This window comes from Sarcophilus harrisii, chromosome 6, assembly GCF_902635505.1.
Source record: "Sarcophilus harrisii chromosome 6, mSarHar1.11, whole genome shotgun sequence".
Lineage (NCBI taxonomy): Eukaryota > Metazoa > Chordata > Mammalia > Dasyuromorphia > Dasyuridae > Sarcophilus > Sarcophilus harrisii.
In genome coordinates this window covers 27,343,603-27,367,561 of record NC_045431.1, presented here as the reverse complement: position 1 = coordinate 27,367,561, position 23,959 = coordinate 27,343,603, and the positions used below count along the sequence as shown (strand labels likewise).

At 39.5% G+C, this 23,959-nt stretch overlaps 2 protein-coding genes across 3 annotated transcripts in view; one reads left to right on the top strand and one right to left on the bottom strand.

The window, feature by feature from the left end:
• FAM114A1 (family with sequence similarity 114 member A1) overlaps positions 1–2,627 on the bottom strand; it is a 62,173-nt gene extending 59,546 nt beyond the window's left edge. Inside the window, exon 1 of the mRNA XM_031943197.1 lies at positions 2,547–2,627. The gene's annotated coding sequence lies outside the window, so the exon portion shown is untranslated. The remainder of the gene's footprint in view (positions 1–2,546) is intronic.
• Positions 2,628–2,682: 55 nt separating this feature from the next.
• TLR6 (toll like receptor 6) lies at positions 2,683–23,165 on the top strand. 2 transcript variants are annotated; one of them, XM_023506051.2, is made up of 3 exons: positions 2,683–3,035; positions 9,311–9,427; positions 19,977–23,165. In XM_023506051.2, the coding sequence occupies exon 3, from the start codon at positions 20,008–20,010 to the stop codon at positions 22,423–22,425; it is 2,418 nt and encodes an 805-aa protein (XP_023361819.1). In that variant the 5' UTR covers positions 2,683–3,035; positions 9,311–9,427; positions 19,977–20,007; the 3' UTR covers positions 22,426–23,165. The 2 variants fall into 2 exon arrangements, with proteins under 2 accessions (XP_023361819.1, XP_003773361.1); XM_003773313.4 differs by having other exon boundaries at positions 2,683–3,081.
• The last annotated feature ends 794 nt before the right edge of the window (positions 23,166–23,959 follow it).

Below are 23,959 nucleotides of genomic sequence, written 5' to 3'. Positions count from 1 at the left end.
AACACACACACACACACACACACACACACACACACACACACACACACACACATTTTAAGGCTATATTAATTAAGATTTTAAAAATACTGGCATTTTCAAAAGAATCACAATTAAAGTTTCTGATGACGACTGTAGAAAAGCAACAAAAGATACCAGGATGGCCTTATAAAAAGGTAAACAAGAAAGTATCAGTTCCTACTGCACCTTTGTAATAGTAACTCTCCCGTTTGTTCCTCCATATGTGAAATCGTGTCATTAGAAATTCATTAACATTACCTTGGCTTACAATATATCCCTTCCTGGAGAGTTTTTAATTTGTTTTTGTATCATTGTACCTTTCCGGCACCTGGAGAAGCCTGTGGAACCTTTCTCAAAACAACGTTTCAAAATGCAGAGGATATCAAAAGAGACTAATTATATTATAATAGTTATTATTTGTTTTAAGTCTACAGGCCCCAGGTTAAGAATCCCTGCACTGGAAGGAATAAATTGATGAGAACTTTCCCAAAGAGCAGATATTAATAGAAGAAAGGTGATTGAGAGCACAGAGTGGATAAGGCACTGAAGGATAAGGAGAGATGATAAAAGGGGGAGACAACGGAGCATGCTAGATTTGGAGTCAGACGACTTAGATTCACATTTCTCATTTTGCCACTTATTGCCTTTTGTGACCTTTAGGGCCTCAGTTTTCCTGTCTGTACAAAATGACGTGGTTGGATGTCATAATCTCTAAAAAGGACTCCAGTCCTGAATTGACGATCCTATGCTACCCAAAGGAGACATATTTTTGATAACTAAGTTTGTCTAATGCACAATTTTTGCCTAAAACTGGCATAATATCCCAAACAGACTTATGTGGATAGACACACATTTTTTTTTTTCCTTCCTCAGCATCTGACGGGGAATTTCCTGTTGGGGGAGGGGGCAGCAAGGAAATCCAGGAAGAAGATTCTCCCTGGAAAACCCTCAGCAGCTTCTAGTATCCTAGGGAAGGAGTAGGCTGGGAGGTGGCAACAAGAAGGCCTTGGCCAAAACTTCCGGGAGAGAGGGACTTTCCAGAAAAAGGGACTTTGGATAAATTGCTCCAAAGAGAGTCTTGCTCTAAGACATCCGGAAATACTGGGGAGATCCCAGAGCAGATGTGATGGGAAGATGCTAGAGTGACTACTACAAGTGTCCACTCTGAAGAGAGGCAGGGGAACGACTGCTTAGGAGTGTCCCCTCAGGGACGATGCAGGGGAATGACTGCTACAAGTGTCCCCTCTGGAGAGAGGCAGGAGAGTGACTGCTAGGAGTGTCCACTCAGGGATGATGCAGGGGAGTGACTGCTGCTGTGTCTGCTCTGAGGAGAGGCAGGGGAGTGACTGCTATAGGTGTAGGCTCTGGGATGATGCAGGGCAGTGACAGATAGAAGTGTCCACTCTGAGGAGAGGCAGGGGAGTGACTGCAAGCAAAGTTCGTTGTGGGATGATGCAGGGGAGTGATTGCTAACAGTGACCGCTCTGAGGAGCGACAGCTAGCAAAGTTCACTCTGGGATGATGCTGGGGAACGACTGCTAGCAATGTCCGCTCTGGGGAGAGGCAGGGGAAAGACTGCTAACTGTGACCACTCCGGGATGATGCTGGGGAGTGACAGCTAGAAGTGTCCGCTCTGGGAGAGGCAGGGGAATGACTTCTAGCTGTGACCGCTCCGGGCTGATGCAGGGGAGTGACAGCCAGCTGTGTCCGCTCTGGCAGAACGAGCTGGAGAGAACGGCCATGAGCCCGGAAAGCAGACAAAAGCCCCCCAGCTCTATCCCAGGAGCGCGATTGCTGAACTTTGCCTCGCGCTGCTTTTTCCCCAGACTTTCCTCTGGCAATCAGTCTCCGGGCTCTACCCTCACCTGCCAACTCACCTGCGCGCTAGGCAGGGAAACTTTGCAAAACTGCCCCAATAGAGAGGCCGGGAATGGCGAGGACCGCGAAGCCGGGATGGACATGGCAGGCTAGGGGCGAGGGAGGTCCGGGCTGCGTGCGTCTGACCGGGTTAGTCACGTACAAACTCCGGCTCCCTGCGGGGTGCACGGAACCGGAGGGAATACACCCTGGCCATCCCCTTGACCCTCGCCTTCCCTTCCTTGGGGCCGATCGGAACGAGCCTCCCGGAGAGTCGGAGCCTCCCCACTGCGGGGACACCCCCGATCTTGCCCGGGTTCCCTGGCGCCCCCCGGCTGGGCACAGCGAGGCGCCGGCCACCGGTCTCCCCCCCCCCCCCCCCCCCCCCCCCCCCCCCCCCCCCCCCCCCCCCCCCGGCTGCCGTGCCCACGGCACCTGCGAGTAACAAGGCAAAGCTGCGCGCCCGGAGCCGGTTCGGCGCCGGAGCCTCTGCCCACACCTCCCAGCCCCGGCCCTCCAGGCGTCCCAGCCCCGGTGCCCCGGGCCGTGCCAGCCTCCGGCCGAGGCCCGGAGCAACCGGGCGTGGGGAAGCGCTCCCCAGGGACCTCCTCGCCGGGGGCAAGAGAAAGAAAAGCAAGAAAGAAAAGAAAAGGGAGCTTGGGGCTCCTTACCGCTCGAGCGCAGAGCTGGTCCCCCGAGCGCCCCCTGGCCCTTCCCCGCCCCGCCACGTCGGCAGGGCCCGGGAGCGGCTGGGAGGACCCGGAGGGGGCGGGCCGGGGGCGGGGGCAGGACGGCCCGGGTCTGGACGGGGCAGCCGGCCCCGCCTCCCGACGGCCGCGGGCCTGAAACGCCGATAGTGCCCCGCCGGCCTAGGGGAACCCTAGGGAGTGGTCATTAAAGAGCCGGGGAGGGGGACTTCCCCTCCCCCTCCCCCCCCGGGCCGGGGGTTCCGACCCTTCCCAAGCCGCTGTCCACTGCCCTAAAGCCCTCTACTTTCTCTTTAGCTGCCCTGCGCCCCACGGTTGCTAGAACCCTGGAGTGTGGAGGGAGGGATTCCTCCTCTTTACCCTCTCCGGGGTTCCCCCAGAAATGTGACCCCCGCAAGTATCCGTCGGGCCGAAGAAGTCCTTTTTTAAGGGGATCATTCCTAGAATCAAAAGGTGAGAGCCAGAAAGGACCCGAGAGAACTTTCAGTTCGTTTTCTAGGTAAGGAAATGAAGGCCCACGGAGATGAACTTGAATGAGGTCCAACCAGCTGCTTAAAGGCACGATATCTGGACTAGAACCGAACCCTCTGCATTCCCAGCTCTGGGTTCTTTATCAAGTCCGAGTGGGAAAATTTGTCTTCTAGGCTCTGTCACGCTTATCTTTTACGGGCAGCTTTTCTCTGGGTTTGCGTCTTCCTTTCCTTGTGTAAATAATAATAATAATAAGTTTAAAATGCCCAGCTAGATAGAGCATGGAAAAATACTGCAATCAATTTGAGGTTGGGAAATACTCCATTTGGTTATTAGGCCAGATTTTGGTTGGGGACTGCCCCGCTAAAGACTAAAATAGTGTTTTCCTGCTCTGGAGGGACAGTCCCCTACCAAAATCTGGCCTAATGTCAACCAAGTGTTAAGGAACAGCCAATACTATTGCAGACTTTTGCTAAATGCAAAAATTTAGGGGGAATATTCTAATTTGGTCCAAATAAAGAATTATGAACAGTCACCAGGTGTAATGTTCTAAAGCAAAGGATTGTTTTTTTGAAAATATAAACTCCTCCAGACTTACAGGAACTGATGCTAAGTGAAATGAGCAGTACTAGGAGATCATTGTACATAACGACAGCAAGATTATATGATGATGAATTCTGATGGATGTGGCTCTTCTCAACTTCAGGCCAGTTCCAGTGGTCTTGTGATAAAGAGAGCCCTCTACATCCAGAGAGAGGACTGTGGGAACTGAGTGTGGACCACAACATTGCACTTCTTTTGTGATTGTTTGGTTGAATTTTATTTTATTTCTCTTTTTTTTTTCCTTTTTGATAAGATTAGCTTGTGCAGAAAGTTAATTGTATAAATATGGATGCCTATATTGGATTTACATTTTTACCACGTTTAACGTAGATTGGATTACTTGCCATCTAGAGGAGAGGGTAGGGAGAAGGGGGAGGGGGAATTGGAACACAAAGTTTTGCAAGGGTCGATGTTAAAAAATTGTCCTTGTATATGTTTTGAAAATAAAAAATTATCAGAAAAAAAGAAAATATAAACTCTTCGAGATCATGGACTGTTTAGTTTTTGTCTTTGTGATCTGAGTGCTTAGTACTTGATAAACATCCGAATTTAATTGATTTCGGTATGAGACATTTTGAAAGGTGAGCATTTTGTGGTCACACCTGTTGTCTACAAAAGACCTCGTATTTGTTATTTTTTCAGGATGGCTACTACAAGAGCATAACTTAAAATGATTTTGTTTTGGTTGAGGATTTTAAATCCTCTCAAATTTATTGCCAACTGTAAATTCGCTCCTTTTAATCAGAAAAGGAGTTTGAATAAGAATGACTCACCCCCTTGTCTTTGGGATAGGGCTACTTCATCCTCTTAGAGAAGGAAGGACAAACTACAACTTGAGCTTAGTCTGTATGGATTCTCCCTACCTGGATCTATAAGATTTAGGATCAGTGGTTTCTAGGCTAAACTTCTGAAAGAACCAAAATATGATAAAATAGATGATGTTTCCTTGTGGCCCCACCCCATTCCAGGTATTCCTCTTTCCACAGTATGCAACAGCCTTAGCTTTTGTGTATATTGCTATTTCCACCCAAACCTTGATTCTATCTTTCTAGCATCCATGATATCATCAGAGGAAAATAAACTATTTGGAAAGATGTTAAAGAATAAAAGCCATCAAAAGAAACTTTTATGTCCATCCATATTTTTACTTTGCTGTGCCTTTAGATGGCAAAAATCTCATTTAATTCGGAATTCCGCTATTTTATCAAAATGCTTTTTTTATGCCTGTACTTTATGTCTGCTATTTACATGATGCTCTAATTTGCTGCATCAGTCTACCACAAAAATGTTACCCTTATTCCTTTATAGGAGAATTAGTTTGTAATGAGTTTCTAACGTACACAAAAATGTCCCTTCTTTAGATTAATTTTTCTTTTTCTTTTTAAGAAAAGTTCAGTATTCCGAGAAATATCAAAAAGTTAAAATACATACCACTTTCTCAAATGGGTTTCCTTTACCCTACAGATGCTAGTCTCTCTTAAATCAGTCCTGATATGCTATGAGAGCTGCTAAAAAGGCCAAACTGTGTTTCCTGCTGCCACCTGCAGAGAATTGAGAAGCCTCTTACATTTTTATGAGTAAGAATGAATGAGAGGAAGAAGCAGAGTCTTGGTCCTCCTAATAAATGCATAAGCGATGAAGCCAGCTGCAGGGTATTATGTGTGTGTGTTTTTTTTATATAAATCACCTTCAGCAAATCACTTAAAATTTTGTGTCTATAAAACTGGAAAAATACTGATTAGTAAGATTTTATAATTTTTAATAATTATTAATAATCTTTAATAATCACTCAACCAAAATATAAAGTCCTATGTGTGGTAAAAATGTAATTGCACTGCTTACAGAATTTAGGTTAATTGAATATTCAGGCAAACTATAAATTTCTTTTGATTTTGATCTTTATTCATTTCAAATTCCACAAACATTTTTCATGGCCTACTGTGTACAAAGGCTCTGCTAAATAGGATCTGGTTCCTATAACTTATTTAGGGGAGATACGATGCATGGTATTTACTATAACACAAAATTATAAGCGGTATATGTGAGATCATAAGAAGTTCCTACCAGCCTAGGGAGTCATAAAAGACTTCATGGAGGTGACATTTGACTCAAACTTTAAGAGATGGGAAGGATTTCAAAAGGCAGAAAATGGTTGTATATTTAAGAAGTGGTAATAATGTGAAGAAAGGCATGGGTAAACATTGAGCATTAATGGAGGTAAAGTCTAGTTTGTCTGAACTAAGTATAGAGAGGGAAAGAGTATAATCTAAGATTGGAAAGTTAAGGTGTCACTAAATTGTGGAGGATCTTTCTTAAACATCAGTCTAAACTATTCTAACATTTATATACGACAGAGTTTCTTAAACTTTTTCCACTGGTCATCCCTTTCTACCCAACAGATTTTTATCCAAATCTGGGTATATAGGTGTATAAAATATGTAGGCAAATCAAATGTTTACTGATAATAAATCATAAAGCAATTTCTTTTAAAACAACTCTTTGATATACATGTTATTTTACCATTTCTTAAAGATGAAGACAAATTTGCATATTAATGAGATGGATATGGTTGTTTATTTTTACATAAAAAAATTAAATCTTAGCAGAATATCTGATACCTTTTAGTATTGCCAATGACCCCCACATTCAGTTACATTCGATCCATGGTTTAAGAAGCTTTTATTTAGGACCCAATCTGGAGCCAATCAAAGGTTTCCAGCAGAAGAAAATGATCAGATCTCTGATAAAGAAATGTGACAGTAAGATAAAGGATTAAAAACCTTTTCAGACGGTATTGGTGTTGTAGTACTGGTCCTTTCTTGGATGATTCAGGATTTTGCAATACTTCCAGGTCATTGTATAGTACTATATACTTATAGTATTGTAAATGTAAATGCTGAAGGGATGGGCGATTAGGATAACTATGCACAGATCTTTGGAAGAAATCCTACAAGATCCTTTTTTAAAAACACAATCTTCTTTGGTTATTGTGTGTCTCTATTTCCTAAAGGAGGGCATAGGAAAAAAAAAATTCCAGTTAATTAAGAGTTCCAGTAAATCAAAATTTTTCTGAAATATTAAATGCAGTGACAATTAATCAAGGAAAGCCCAATCCCCTACTCTAGAACACCCAGACTATCCAATATAAAGATAATTAAAAACTCATTCTCCAATCTTTCTTAGCTAAATGTTGTCCAAAGAATATTTGTCTCTGAGAAGTTGTGGTTCTTCCCAGTGATAGGTTAAATATAGTTATTGACTTTCTGAGAAGACTTTTAAAATGTAATCATTTCAGGTCTGCTTTTATTTAGTAGGAAAGAAGAGATGGTGGTTGTTTTTTGTTGTTGTTGTTGTTTTGTTTTTCGTTTTTTTTTTTTTTTTTTTTTTTGGCCTGATACAAGTTTCTATCCAAATTACTCATTTTAATTTTACAAGATCCATAAAAATCATATTCAGAGTTAGAAGAAATTGTACAGATCATCTCATACACTGAGTTCAAACTCAAATTGAAACAATTTAATTTCAGTTTTCACTTACAAAACCACAAATTCACATTATGTGGTATTTTAAAAAATCTATTGTGTTAAGTATTTCACAATTATACTTTAATCTGGCTCCCACTCAATTACCAGTCTGATATTTTTCACCTCCCCAAATTCTTATTTTTGCCGATGAAAGTACTGAGCCCCAGAGAAGTGATATGTTGCCCTCAAGGCCATACCACAAGTAAAGTTCAAAAGCCAGATTCAGTTGCATGTCCCTTGACTCTAACGCCATTCTTCTAATAATAACAGCTTTCAGTTAAAGAAATTGACTCAACATATTATGCAAACGATTCTTTCTTTGTTTTATATATATATATATATATATTATATATATATATATACATATATATATATATATATATTTTGAACCACAGATTGTGCAATGGGTACCTGAAATTTCAGCCAGAAATGATAAAGAGGGGTATACTGCAGCTAGTTCCAATCAGATAGAGTTGATTGTTAAATTTTCAGTGAGAGTATTTCCACCTTGAAAATTAGCAAACATCATAAAAATTCAGCAAACGCCACAAATCCGGACTTGATTTATTAATTTACTGATTGTAAAATCTTTTTTTAAAAATGAAGAAAATATAAATAACAAAGATTAAATATAAAAGTGTACATTTTCTCTTCCCCTTTCCAGATCCAGTTATTAATCTTTTATTAGCATACCCCTGTCAAATATCTGTTGACTCTCCTTTTCTCTTCAATTCCTCAGAGTAGCAGATTACATTTTCTCCTTAGGTCTAGGAAGTCACAAATAGTTCACAAGCCTCCTTTTCTTATTCTTTCCTATAGGTTTTAACTTACTAGTTGAAAACACAGGGTTTTAGGGGGGGGAAACTGTGCAAACTAAGCAGAAAGATATACCACTATATTTTCCCTGATTAATTCAGTGAGATCTCTGAAGCAAACCCATTATAATTATATTCCCGCAGTAAATAGGGAATTTAAATGACATGTTGCTATCTCAAAGTCTTGGGCCAACAATTTTTGTGTCATGAGCAAGCATCACAAAACAATCTTGAAAGCCATGTAGATTCAGTTAGACTGAGATCATGGAGTTACTAACACAAAATCTCATGTGGGAAGGTAGACCTTGGACATCATCCCAGATGGAAAAACAGAGACCACAGGACAGTTACTGAGACTTTCCCTCAGACCTGGGAGAAGCCAGCTAGAATATGACCCTGGAATGAATTTATCCTTTCTTACTTGCTGCTAAATTCTGTTACGTCTACTTATTAAAAGAGCTCGAGTGTAATAAGTGTCCATTAATTTTAGCATCCTGTGCCCATCAATTGGAGAATGGCTGAATAAATTGTGGTATATGAACGCTATAGAATACTATTGTTCTGTAAGAAACAACCAGCAGTATGATTTCAGAGAGACATGAGAAGACTTACATGAACTGATGCTGAGTGAAATGAGCAGGACCAGGAGATCATTATACATGGCAACAAGAAGATTATATGATGATTAATTCTGATGGACGTGGCTTTCTTCAACAATGAGATGATTCAAACCAGTTCCTAAGTCAGTGACTAAGAGAGCATCTACACTCAGAGAGAGGACTGTGGCAACTGAGTGTGAACCACAACATAGCATTCTCACTCTCTCTGTTATTATTTGCTTGCATTATGTTTTCTTTATCGGTTTTTCTTCTTTTCCTTCTTGATCTGATTTTTCTTATGCAACAAGATAACTGTATAAATAAATATACATATATTGGATCTAACATGTATTTCAACATATTTAACATGTATTGAACTACTTGCCATCTAGGGGAGGGGTGGGGGGAAGGAGGGGAAAATTTGAAGCAAAAGGTTTTGCAAGGGTCAGTGTTGGAAAAATTACCCATGCATATGCTTTGTAAATAAAAAGCTTTCATAAAAAAAATTTAGCATCCTGGAGGAAAGTTCTGATTGCCCTCCCCTAGTTTTACACCTCTTCTGTTGAGTAAAGAATATATATTGCTTATAGATAAATGTAGGGAAAATTCATTTATAAGTTGTAGTTCCCTGAAGGTTCAACAGATGGCAGAAAACCCTTCAAGGTCTTATTTTGTTACTTCCTGTAATTTGAACAGTCATCTTTTTATTTTTTTAGGGTAGTCAGAGGAAACTTCTTGAAATCTGGCTGAGAATGATTGCTCTTAACATCTGTTTTTCAAATCAAAACTCTGAAAGTTGAAGAAGGAAGCGCTGAGAATTATGCAGGAGACAGGTAGGTTTTCTTTAGTGTCTCTGTGTTACTTGAATTTAGGAAATTCAGTGGTGTATAATCTTTTCCTCTGTGTTGAGACAGAAGAGGGTATGTGTATATATATATATATATATATATATATATATATATATGTAGTTGGGAGAAAAATCAGAGGGCCACAATCCATTTGTTCATTTTACCCCCAAATATCCTTTCCTTTGAGCCTGTTAGTCCTGCCTTCTCTCACCTGTTGTTGGGGTCTTTGTTTTTTTATCCTATTTTCTTTAATGATTTCATAGAGCAGATAATCCATGGCATTCATCACATGTTACTCTGTGTCTTGTCTACTCAACTAGATGGAAAACTTCTTGCATGTATCTTGTCTAGCTTTACACTTGATACAGTATATATGTAGTTGGTGTTTCTCAGTAACTATTTGCTGAATGAGTAAATTAATTTTGGAGTCTTTTTAAATTCTTTTTTCCTTTTATTGTCTTTCCTTTTCTTCTTGTTCTGTATCTAATTTCACAATATCAATGGCTTTCTCCCTCTGCTTAACTACTTTTTTTTTGGTTTAAAATTTCCCCCTTTCCAACTCTTTTTTTCGATTGTCGTCTCCCCCCAACCTTGTCTCCTTCTTGTTTTCTTCCTTTTCCTTGTAGCTAAAGTGTTTGTGGTTTATGTTCTCATTTTTTTCTTAGACTTCAGGAACCAATTAAATATAGCCACAGAACACTTGGATGGACATATCAGGTAGAACTAGGCGGACGCATGCCGTCTTTTCTTAGAGAAGTCCAAGATTGTGTTGTGAGCCTCCTAGCCAGTTTGAGTTGGCGAGAGGAGATAGTCATGATGCTCCAGAATGGAAATCAGAGGTGGAGGGAACTGTCATTAAATACAAAACTGTCTATTGTTATCCAATGATTAAAATTCAAAAGGTAAGATAGAACTGTTAACAGGATGCAGAGCAGAGGGTCTAAAGCCAAGAAATCCGGTTGTTACAGGGTTTCTGGCAGACTTGCCAATGAAAACAAGTTGTAAGTTATAGCTGGTGTCCCCATCAGAGGTGGGTTGGCCCCTGAAATTTGGGCAGGCACGGAAGCAAGAATTTCTAAACCAGGTGACTGAGCACCCACCATAGTTCCCCATTTTGATCATAGCTGGCTTTGATGATTGATGTAGTAGACCAATGAGGAGAATCTCTGTTGGTCTGTATTTTCCCTCTTCTTCTCTCTCTCTCCTTCTCTCTGTCCCTCCTTCCCTCTCTCTCTCCGTCTCTTTCTCTCTGTCTCTCTCTCTTTCTCTGTCTCTCCTTCTCTTTCTCTCTCTCTTTCTATTTAATCTATCATCTATCTATCTGTCATCTATTTGTCTATCTATTCTCAGCCCTTACACAACCCCCATCCATGTTCGTCCCCAACATGTCCATGGCAAAAGGAAAAGAGGAAATAAGTCCACTGGCCATGCTGAGACATCTTCCTGTTCTCCTGCCATGACGTAGGTATCAGAGGATCATCTGGTCTATCAGTTACTTCCTAGTCCACCCTCCTTTGCTTATGTATCATTCGTGTATCATGCAATTCTTGAAGCAATTTCTCTTGCCCAATTCTTGGTTAGTAACAGAATGCAGCATAGTCACATCCTGGGCCTTTTCAATTCCTTTTTGATGATCTTCAACTTTGATTTTTTGAAGACCTAGAATGGAACTTAATGCTCCCTGTGCTGCTCATTAAAAAAATCTAGTTACAATTCCCTTAGTGTTGCTAGTCACCAAACTATCTGTCATCATCTTCTCCTGAAGGCTAATAAAATGTAGGGGAAAGGCCCTGGTGCCAGGGGACCTAGGTTTGAATGCCAAAGTCACTACAATTAAAGCTGCTGCTAATTATAGCTAGCACGTATGTAACACTTAATAGTTTACAAAGCACTTTACAAATATTATCTCATTTGTCTGACACAATCCTGGGAGACAGGTGCTACTACTAATACTATTATTTCCATTTTACAGATGCAAAAAACTGAGGCATAGAAAAGTTGATTTGCTGAGGGTTACACAAAAGGCACATAGCTACATGACACAGTGAATAGAGAGTTAGACTTGGAGTTAGAAAGACCAGAGTTCAAATCCTCATTCAGATATTTACTAATTGTGTGACCCTTAAAAAAAAATCTCTGTCTGCCTCAATTTCTCCAGCTGCAAATGAATATAACATTAACACCAGGGTTGTTGTGAGGAACAAATGAGATAACATTTATAAAGTGTTTTATAAACCTTAAAGCACTATATATATGCCATCATCATCATCCTCATCCTCATCCTCCTATGCCCTTTAGCTGCTTCAGTGCCATTTGTTTCATGATCTTGAGCCAGTTCTTTCCTTTATTCTTCCTGGGAAACTTGAGAGGAATTTCTTCTTTTGTAAAATAAAAATGCTGGGCTAGATAAACTCTAAGGTCCTTCCTGCTCAATAAGTGAACTATATATTTTTATGACATCGTTAACTCTTTTCCCATGATTCTTGGGATAGTTGGGTCATTTTGATAGATGTCAGAATCCAGAAACCCTCTGTAGGAGACATAAAGTGTCATAGACCCTCTCAGACAACTGAGCAAAGAAAGGAAAATGAGTTTAAATCATGGTTTTCAAGTTGCCCAATAATTCTTACGTTCTCTCTCCTTAATCTGCTTTCCAGGTTGGTACTTTTTTTAGTGAGATATTTTACATTTTCTTCTTTTTTTTTTTTCATTCTTTAGACTTTGTTTTATTGTTTCTTATTATCTCATGTAGTCATTAGTTTCCATTCAACCAATTCTCATTTTTGAAGGATTGTTTTCTTCATTGAGCTTTTATACCCCCACTCCATTTTACAAATCCTGCTTTTTAAGGAGTTAATTTTTTCAGTGAATGTTTGCACTTCCTTTCCATTTGCTCTTTTCTGCCTTTTAAGGAGTTCTTTTCTCCAGTGATTTTTTTTTTGGCCTCTTTTACCATTTAGCCAATTTAGCAACAATTTTGTTCACTATTTTATTGTGCCTCTTATATTAAGTTGTTAGTTCTCTTTTTATAACCTCACATCACTCATTTTTTCCCAATTTTTTTCCTACCACACATTTCTTTCTTTAACTCCTCCAGGAATTCGTATTGAATGTGACTCCAATTAATATTTTTCTTTAAGGCTTTGGTTGTTTTCTTCTGAGTTTGTGTCTTTGTCTTCCTTGCCACAATAATAGGTTTTTATGATAAACTTTTATTTTTTGCTTTTTGCCCATTCTCCTAGCCTATTTTCTTGACTTTGAACTTAATGTTAGAGTTGGGTTCTGTTCACCTGGGAGAGGGAAGGCATTGTTCCAAGCTTCAAACTTTTTCACAGTGTTATTGTCAGAGCTAATTCTGGGAGTCAGCAAATTTGATATTTCCAAGGTGATGTGATGCATCAAGAGATGTGGTTGTTGCTCTCATCTGTACCCAAATAGAATCCTTCCTGCCCTTTATATATATGCATTATCATTCCTCTTGGGCTTAGAACTGTGACCAAGTCCCTTATTCTCCTGCAACCATAAGTGTTAGCTCTTCTTTCAGCCCTGAAACTATAACTAGGATGCCTGCTCTCAGGACTGACCACCAGTGCTCCTTTCTACCTTATAATTATGACTCAGAACTACACATGAGCATTAAAGTTGTCATTCAGTGCAATCATACTCAGGGTTACTACAGGGTGCCCTGTACCTCTTTCTTCCCAGCTGTCTGAATTCCTTACAGTCCATGGACTGAGTTCTGGAAGCCGATGTTGATTCTGCTGCTATTCTACCACTTCAAAATTTGATTTGAGTTGTTATTTTAAAGTTGTTTGGAAGGGAAGGTTGAGAGAGCTTAGCCAGGATGCTGACTTTAATCCATCATCTTGGCTATGTCCTTTGGGATTTGTTACTTTCAAATACAAAAGAAAAACTTTAATTAGTAAAGTTATTTTTGACATCTGCTTTGATAGCCCGAAAAGACTGATCTATAGTTACAGTGACATCTTACTTTTCTGATATTATTCAGGGATAATTAGATGATGCAGAGAAATCAGTTTCTGAATAACTGAAGTTTATCATTTAAGTGCTGAATCTTTTTTAAAAAATATCAACAATTGAAAGCAATCATATATTTCCATCTTTATGAATAGACTGTACAAAGCATCCTTGTGTTTTGCTACAATGCAATGATGTGTTCACAGATTATTTAAGTGGAGTGGACCTGTTTGCCTCTGTGTTATATATACATCCTCAGAGTTTGCTACCTTCCTAGTCTGCTTTTCTTCAGACTATTAATAAAGTAGTATTGTAGCATTTATGAAGAATTTTATATACATTATCTTGATTAACTCCAAGAGCTATTCTCTGATGAAATTTTACATAAGTAGCTTCCCCTTACAGTACTATGGGGATGTCTGCAGTTTTATGGTTCCAAGATTCAAAGGTTATCCTGTGAGACCATATTCCTAAACTTATGTAACTCAGGCTCTCTCTAAGAGTCAGCTAGTAAACACAAGTAGCTCAAAATAAAAGTTCCTAAGACATTTACTAAGATGGGATATCAAGGAGAATTCCTATACGATATTTCTCCCCCAAATCTGGGGCCAATAGCCCACAAATACACACAGTGCCTATGGAAAGACTGGACACAGATGTGGGATATAGTGGTAGTGAAGCACATACGCAGGAATAAAACTGGCCGAGACAACTAGTACATCCAATATTTTAGGGTCCCAATGTCCTTTCTGTTTTAGTGTTGTCTTCACAATGCTTCATCCTAGATGCAGGATCTCTTTGGGGAAGGTCCTTCAGTTGAGTTCTGATTTTCTCTGCTTTTCTTCCTGCATTTCAATCCCCAGGCTGTCGGGCTAATTCTCCTTTTAATCCACAATTGACTCTCTTTTCTGCTGCCAGGGGTCATGTTCCTTGAAGCTGTTTTTTGACTTGAATTATTCTCTCTGTTTATTTCTTCCTGCTGAGTACATATCTGTGTTCCATGCTGGATGTGTTAGTCTCTGTTTGGAAAAGTATCTACAATGCAAAATTAGAGATGGGGAAAATGGAAGAGAGGAGAGAAAGTACTTCCTCCTGTGAAGATCGTATATTTTTAAATCAACAGGAGTCAGGAATTCAGATTAGGGGAAAATCGTCAGTCTTTATTCTCAGTGAAGAAGGATCGGAGGTGGAAGAGAATCGGCGATAGCAATGTGTGCAGCTGAGTCAAGAAGCTAGCTCGACCAGCAGCCACACAACCAGCAGCTTGGAGTCTCGAACCCAGCCCAATCTCCCCCCACTTGTCTTCCTTGCTCTCTCTCTGCCTCCACCCACCAAAATCGTCATTTCCTATACAACACATCAGGACTTGCACGGAGAGTGGGCAGGGACCATTCTTTATCCAATCATGTATATTAATAGAGTATAGCCCAATTACTATCTAGCCTCATGACTTGGGACCTCAGTGCATCAGCTCAAACCTCAGCCCATTACATTTCCGCTTTTATTTTAGAACACGTGGTCATGCCATCCCTGACCCTCAGAGGTCAGAGCCCCAAGGGAGGTGATCACAGCCCCTAACTTCTCAGGGAAGGAGGTGAAAGCACCGGAAAGGAGGTGATCACAGCCTCCTGACTTCTCAGAAAAGGCGTGAAAGCACTAAAAGGAGATGATCCCCTACCTGACATCTCAGGAAGGGAGATGAAAAGCACCAAAGGGAAATGGGGGCTGCTAAGGGTTTCTGGGCTGAAGGGTCTTATTAGCACAAACCCATCAGCATGGGAGGTATTACACAAGCACATAGCAATAGCAAGAGGCTTTGGATGACCCTCCCTCAGTCAGTGCAGGGCTCATGTGGTGTTAACAACATGAATTGTACACAAAGTAGCGGAATAGCAAACAATATAAATCAACATGGTGTTGGAAAAGATCACCAGAAGTCCTAGAAGGTGGGTATGTAAACAACAGTCACACATACCCTTCTTCAGCAGCCAAGAGATATCCAAAACCAATCTATTGTCCATTGTTTCACATGTCAGGAATCCAATGATCCCCTGAGTTTTTGAAGTCCTGAAAAGTCTTTTTATGTGTTAGGAATCAATGATTCCAGCAGATTTTAAGTGTTGTAAAGTCTTATCATTTCTCAGAGAATCCAAGATTCCTGAGGTTTTCAAGTCCTATGGCTCAGAGAATCCAATGATTCCTGAGGGTTTTCAGTCCTATGGCTCAGAGAATCCAATGATTCCTGAGGGTTTTGAAGTCCAACAATCTTTTGATGTCCATGAGTCAAACGCCATAACTGCCACGCTCTTTAATGGTGACACAATCAGCAACAGCACCACCCGATATTTCTTGGGTCTTCTCCTTTGTTTCAAAGGTCTGCCCTCTCCGATGGACAAGGAATATGGCTCGTCACCCATCTGATTCCTTCTCCACCTGTAGAGATAAAGCAAACCCTTCCCCAAAAGGTTAGCCTATCTGGTCCTTTCCATTCACCACTTTCTGGGTCTCTCCAATCACCTGGCGATTATCTAAAGATAGTGGAGCTGCTCGATTGGACACTGACCTTCCGGGGTTATAAAACCTGTCAGCCGGAACCAGTGCATCTTTCAAAATCAAGAAGTTAATATAAAGAGCTAGATTTAGAAGTTCTCTGGTTACCTGGGCTCCCCTTTCTTTTGTTTTTGGAGTAGTGTCTTAATATCTCTGTTTCCCTCTCCACTTGCCTGTCCTTGAGGATTAAAAGGTATGCCTTGTGTGTAAAATTTATACTGTGACAAAAAGTGTGCAAAATTTTAAAGTATAAAGGACCATTGTCTGTTTTTATTGCTTTGGCACACCCATAATGGCAAATGCTTGTATGAGGAATTCAGTGACCACTTGGGCCGTCTCTTTCTGCTGGCATTGCAAAGTGAACCTGAAAAGGTGTCTACCAAACATGGATGAAAGACAGGCGACAAAAGATTTATAATTCAATCCATTTGCCAGATTATTGGGTCTCAAACCGAGGTTCTTCCCTGAGGCAGTGTGGGAGCGTGGAAAGGAAGGCAGCGAAGGCTTTTACTATGCTCCTAGCTTCCTCTTTTGTTATTCAAATTTAAACGAAGCTCGGAGCCTGATGATATTTAGAAGAGATCCTGAGCTTCTTGGAACAAAGGGATTGACCAACATAAGTTAGAAAGGCTATCTGCCTTTGAATTGCCATCAAATATGGGACCGAAGTCCACTATGAGAATGGACATGTTATATAGATCTTACCTGGATGCTTTCACCTTGCTCTTGAAGTTTCTTAAAGAGCCGATATATAATTAGAGGCTTAAATTTATTTGGCTTGGCAATTTTTTCCACAACTACTGAATAGGCCGAATCAGATATTATATTTATGTCTCCTGGATAATAAGTAAGAGTAGAATGATCGTAAATTCATTCTCTGAGTGGACTGAAAGGAGTTCTGACTACCTCTTTATAGTTAGATCATGAGATACAGCACAAATATTATGTTGGATGCATCCGTGAAGATTGTTGGTCCTTGAAGAGGAACTTTAAAACTTTTTCTCAAGAGTCCATACGCCAATTATGTAATAGTCTAGTTATCTTTAATGGATACATAAAATTGGGTATACTAATAAAATTTGCCACTCTGGGATGGTCTCACAACACACATTAATTTGTATATTGGTATAAAGGTATATTTATCAGGTCTTGTCCAGATAATTGTACTGCTCAAACAGTGGCCTTTAATAAAATTCTAACCACAAGCACTGGGTAGGGTGTAAGGCTTTGATCTGGTTGTGCTGGGAGGTTCACCCACTCTATCACACTGTGTCCTTGATGAAGGACGCTGTGGGTGCCTCTTTGTGGCAAAAACTGATATCTCCAAGGGTTTTGAGTGACTCTTCAAACCACATTGGATAAAGCCAGTTCAACTTCTCTCAAAGCCTCTTGAGCTTCTTTTGTAACTGGCGGGTGAATTTAAAAGCACTGTCTCCTAAATGTCATATACGTTGTAACTGATAGGTAGTCAACCAACAACTAGTCGCATCCATTGGATATCTCCTATCAATTTCTGAAATCATTCAATGTTTTAGCTTTTCTGTTCTTAAGGAGAGTTTTGAACTGTAAGCACCTTATTATACTTCTATCCTAAATATTGAAAAGGAGGTCTTAATTTTTCTGGTGTTATTATAATTTTAATTCCTTAGTGTTTCTATGGTCTTTGTGAATCCTCTAACATTTGTTCCTCAGGTCACATCCCAAAATGTCATCCATGTAATGTAATAGCATAACTTTTGGGAATGCTTTCTTTGAGCAAGAGCAGCAACAACATTTGACACATAGTAGGGCTGTTTTCCATTCCCTGTGGTAAAACTGTCCATTCATATCTTTAAAAGGCTCAGCTGTTAACGCTGGGCACTGAAAGCAAATCTTTTCTATCCTCCTTATCCAGAGGGATAGAATAGAAACAATCTTAATATCTATGACCCAAAGGCCATTCTCTAGGCAACTGAGTAGGAGATGGAAGTCCAGGCTGAAGAGTTCCCATGTTTCCATCTGTTCATTCACTTTTCTTGAACCGTAATCCTCCATTTTCCAGATTTCTTTCACAACAAACACTGGGAATTCCAAGGACTTAGAGAAGGTTTTAAGTGTCCTTGGCACTGTTCCTGTACTATATTCTAATAAGGCCTGAATTTATCTTTACTTAAACCACTGCTCTATCCACACTGGTGTATCATTTCCATTGGATAGGAACAGGTGAAAGTGTTGGCAGGCCTTCAACAGCAGCCCTGCTTAAAAAACCAAGCCTCATTTTAACCTAATTGCTGTAAAACGCCTTCCCACAGATTGATGGGGATTTTTCAACTATAAAAGGGTAAAACTCCTGTTTTGCTTCAAAGTCCATTCTCATAGGGGCAGCATTAACTTAGCTGCTATTGATCCTCCCACCAGACATATATGTCTGCTCCTGCTCCAGTAAGAAAGCATTCCAAAAGTTATGTTATTACATTACATGGATGACATTTTGGGATGTACCTGAGGAACAAATGTAGGGCATGTCTACAAAAGACCATAGAAACACTAAGGAATTACAATTACATAGCACCAGAAAAATCCAAAGACATGCTCCTTTTCAATATTTAGGATATAAGTATACCTAAAGTGCTTACAGTTCAAAAACTCTCTAAGAACAGAAAAGCAAACACATTGAAATTTTGAAATTGATAGGAGATATCAATGATGCGACAGTGTTAGTTGACATCTATCAGTTCAACGTATATACATTTTAAGGGGAGACAGTGCTTTAAATTCACCACGCCAGCTTACATCCTCCTCATCTCCCCATACTGCTGTGCTTTTTGATATATGTTCCGGGGGCGGGCTGCTCTTTATTTTGAACTGGCAAGTCTGGCAGATTTCATTAAAAAAATTGCAAGAGTATTTTTGTTTTTCCAATCACATGTAACAATACTTCAGCATTCAATAATTCAACATTCATTTTGGTGAGATTTTGAGTTCCAATTTTTTTTTCTCCCTCCTTCCTTTAGTTCTTCCCTCTCCAAGACAGCAATCACAGATTCCATTTTTAAAAACCACCTTGGGTATCACCAATATTCGGCTAGCTAGTGGTCCTTTCATTTTATCTGGGAATCTCCTCCATACTTTGTAAAGGGATGCCCAAGCTCAGACTGTATTGTGTTAACATGTTACTCCATGTTAACAACAAAGGTAACAACATTACCTCTCATTGAGATAAAGTAGTAGTTAACTCTAAGTTGTAAGGTAAGTGCTACAGGTCTATTTATTTCCTTTCACAGATGAGGAAGCTGAAGTTCAGAGAGGTTAAATGTTTCACCTGTCATCAAACATTGTGAGAAGTAGCATTTCTACCTAAGGTTTCCTGATTCTAAGACCAACTTCCTATCTTCCATGTAATACTGCTTATGTAATTTATACATAAAGAAACGGAGGCACAGAGAAATTAAATAACTTGCCAAAAATAAGTTAATTAATTAATTGAATCAGTACATTATATAGAGTACCAAATATAGAATTAACAGGCATCTGAGTACCTCTGACATTTGTATATGTAATTATAGACAAGTCACCAGAGAAGTGGTATGGCATAGAGAACAAAATATAGTCCCAGAATCAGGAAGGGGTTCAAGTACCCTATCAGATACTTCCTAGCTGTGTGACCCTGGGTTATTCACATCATCTCTCTGAGTCTCAATTTCTTTACCCACAAAATGGGCCAGTTGGATTAGTTGAGTCTGAACTCCCTACCAGTACTAAATCTATTATCTCCTGAAATCACTTAATCTCTCTCTACCTCAATTTTTCTCCATATAAAATAGGGATAGCGATACTTGGGGCTCTACTGAACAAGGTTCCTAAGAGACCCAAATGAGTTAGTGGATTGTGGATACTTTGTGGGCTTTAAACGGCCAAATAAACACCAGTTGTTATTGTATTGGGTGGGCTTAGGGTAACATACTAGAACTTTATTATTATGAATTAGTATTCATTCAACAAATATGTCTTCTGGATTTTGTTCTAGGATTTGGACCTGTATTAAGATACTCTGAAGAATGACAGTGACCCTTTGGGATGTCCACTGCAGCACGATGGCTAATCCCAGGCCACCAATCATCAGAACATCTCATTTTGTTCACATCTTTATGCTGATCCTTGGGAGTAGAAGCCAGCACTCTTTGGGAAATGACTTTATAGGCAACTATTCAAACAGCTTCCTCAGTCACGTTCCGAGCCATCTGTCATCAAAAACAACAATCTTAGATCTGTCGCTAAACAATATAATTAAGCTTCAGATTGAGGACTTCAAATCTCTTCGAAATCTGAGAGTTTTAAAACTTTCTTATAATAGGATCCAGCATTTTGATATCGATGTGTTTAGATTCAACCAGCATCTGGAATACTTGGATTTATCCCACAATAAATTAAGGAAGATTTCTTGCCATCATCTCATGAACCTCATACATTTAGATCTCTCATTCAATGAATTTGAAGCTCTCCCCATCTGTGAGGAATTTGCTAACATGTCCCGACTAGATTTCCTGGGACTGAGTGCTACAAGAATACAAAAATCAGACTTGCTACCAATTAGCCATTTGAATCTAAGTCACATCCTATTGGATCTAGAAAGATTTCATGGGGAAAAAAGCACACTGGAGAATCTTCCGGTTTTGAATACAAAGACACTACGAATTATCCTCCCTCTAAATAAACCGTTCTCTGTCCAATTGAATATGTCAGTATATAACTTAAGACATTTGGAACTATTTAATATTAATGTAGATGATGATAAATGTTCACTTCTCACTGATTTTTTGTCAAAACTAATCAATAAGGCAAAATTTCTGAATCTTACCCTCTACCATATGGAAACTACTTGGAAATGCTTTGTAAAAAGTCTTCAATTTCTTTGGCTGGAATCTGTGGAATATCTTCATATCTACAACCTCACATTGGTGGATAAAATTGATTTTGAACCATTTAGCTATAGTGAAACTTCACTGAAAGGACTAAAAATAGAACTTTGTATCATCAAAGTTTATTTATTTTCACAAAATGTTTTGTATGATTTCTTTTCAAATATGAACATAAAAATGTTAATATTATCAAGTACCCGTATGTTGCATATGGTTTGCCCTTCTAAGCCTAGCCCATTCCAGTATTTGGACTTTGCTAACAGTCTTTTCACGGAGAGTCTTTTCCAAGATTGTGAAAACTTAACCCTCTTACAAACACTCATCTTACAAAAGAACAAATTTACACAACTTTCCAAAATCTCTCTCATGACAAAGAAAATGAAGTCTCTGAAACATCTGGATTTAAGCCAGAATTCCATCAGTTATGAAGATAAAAAAAACTGTAGCTGGGCTGAAAGTCTATTGGTCCTAAATCTGTCTTCCAATGAGCTCACTGACTCTGTCTTCAGATGTCTACCTCCCAGGATCACAGTGCTGGATCTACACAGAAACAAAATCAGGAGCATCCTTAAAGACATGACCAGTCTGGAAATGTTGCAAGAACTAAATGTTGCTTCTAATTCTTTAGTTGATCTTCCGGGGTGCAGTACCTTTAGGAGCCTTTCCACATTGGTCATCACGTATAATTCAGTTACCCACCCATCTGCTCATTTCTTCGACAGCTGCCAGAATATTAAATCACTACAAGCAGGAGACAACCCATTCACGTGTACCTGTAGCCTAAGAGAATTTAGCAGAAATATAGCCACGTTATCGGACCAAGTGGTGAGGGGATGGCCACATTCATATAAGTGTGCCTTTCCGGATAGCTATAAGGGGACGCAGTTAAAAGACTTTCACTTGTCTCCCTTCTCGTGTAATTTAGTTCTGATCACCATCACTGTTCTCCTCATCGGGTTAGTTCTGATGATTGTTACAGCTTTTCTGTGCATCCACTTCGACCTGCCGTGGTACCTGAGGATGATATTACAATGGACTCGGACGCGACGCAGAGCCAGGAACATCTCCTTGGACCACCTCGAAAGAACGTACCAGTTTCATGCTTTTATTTCCTATAGCGAACGGGACTCTGCCTGGGTAAAGCAGGAGCTGATTCCCAACCTAGAAGATGAAAACATCAAGATTTGCCTTCATGAGAGAAACTTTGTCCCCGGAAAGAGTATTGTGGAAAACATTATAAACTGTATAGAGAAAAGCCACAAGTCTATCTTCATTTTGTCCCCCAACTTCATTCAGAGCGAATGGTGCCATTATGAGCTTTACTTTGCTCACCACAAACTTTTTCGTGAAGGTTCTGATAACTTACTCCTTGTTTTACTGGAACCAATCCCTCAGTGCACCATTCCTACCCGGTATCACAAGCTGAAAGTTCTCATGGCGCAGAGAACCTATTTGGAATGGCCCAAGGAGAAGAGTAAGCAGGTGTTCTTTTGGGCTAACATCAGAGCAGCGTTTAATGTCAAATTAGCATTAGTTACAGAAGACAATGAAATTTAGATAATTTATAATTTTTATTATATAAAATTGCTACAAATCAAATATATTTATACCTACTTACTTGTGTGACTCGCTGGGTGTTTTTATGGTCATAGCAATAGTATGGTTGATTTCATCTTATTTATTTAGTTTAATGAGATTGGGCTGGACCTATGATTTAAGAGATCTGGGTAATTTTATCTACATGTGTTCTGGAGCAGACATGGTCACAAGTATTTTTCAGAGTTGAGACTTGAACTTAGATCCTCCTGTCTCTGAGGTTCTCTATCCCAAACTGAACACAAACTTACAGATGTGGTCTGATCAGTTTAGAATACTCTGGGGTTATTCCTTCCGTCGTTTATTGTTCAGGAAACTGTGCTTGTATCAACATAGTCTAATAATATTAGTAAATACAAGAGCTTATACTTACAAAATGTTTTATATACATTCGCTTGATCAAATGTCATTTACAATCTCATCATACTCTACAGACTCATTGAATTTCCATTGAGCTAAATCCTCAAATTTCTTTTTATATAATGTTCATATAATGAACTTCCAACCAAACTAGATCTCCCCCAGTCAACTTGGGCAGATGATATTTTGAACTTATGATATAAAGGAAGGATAGTTATGTGGTTCAGTGGATAGAATGCTGGGTCTGGAGTTATTGTGAGTCCTAATCTTGTGCTAAGAAGCACTAATTCTATGATCCTGAGGCTTAACCCTGTTTGCCTCAGTTTCCTTATCTGTAAAATGAGCTGGAGAAGAAAATAGCAAACAACTCCAATGTCTTTGCCAAAAATAACAACAACAACAAACAATAAGAAACCCAAATGGATCAGGAAGAATTGGACAGGACTGAAAAACGATGCAACAACAAAAGGAATTTGCTTTTATTCTTATTCAATCCACCACTTCATCTTGTTAAATTTAAGGCAGTTCCAACCTTTCTGTTATAATCTTGATATTCTCTACCTTACTGGTCATACCTCTGAGTTTTTATGGGATATATTCCCATATTTACACATTATTGTATTATTACAAATTATACAATTATCATGCTGCACAAGAAAAATCCAACCAAAAAGGAAAAAAATGAGAAAGAAAACTAACTGCAACCAAACAATAACAAAAAGAGTGAAAATTCCATGTTGTGATCCACACTTAGTTCCCACAGTCCTCTGGGTGTGGATGGCTCTCTTCATCACAAGATCATTGGAACTGGTCTGAACAATCTCATTGTTGAAGAGAGCCACCTCCATCAGAATTGATTATCATATAATCTTGTTGTTACCAAAACACAAGACTTCAACTCTAAATCCAATGGAAAGGTCCCATGTGCTTAGGATGCAGTGGTAAAACAGATAGTAATATAGCTTTGAAAGTTCTTTCCACTGATAAAACCATAGCCACTTCTGATGTCTCTCCATCTGACCAGCGCTAAGGATTTTAGTATAAAAGAACTTTCTTTTCCATTGTTGTGGTTCACCGAACACCTTTCTCCAGATTTTCATCAATCCTTTCCTCAACATTGTTTAGTCATTCAGGA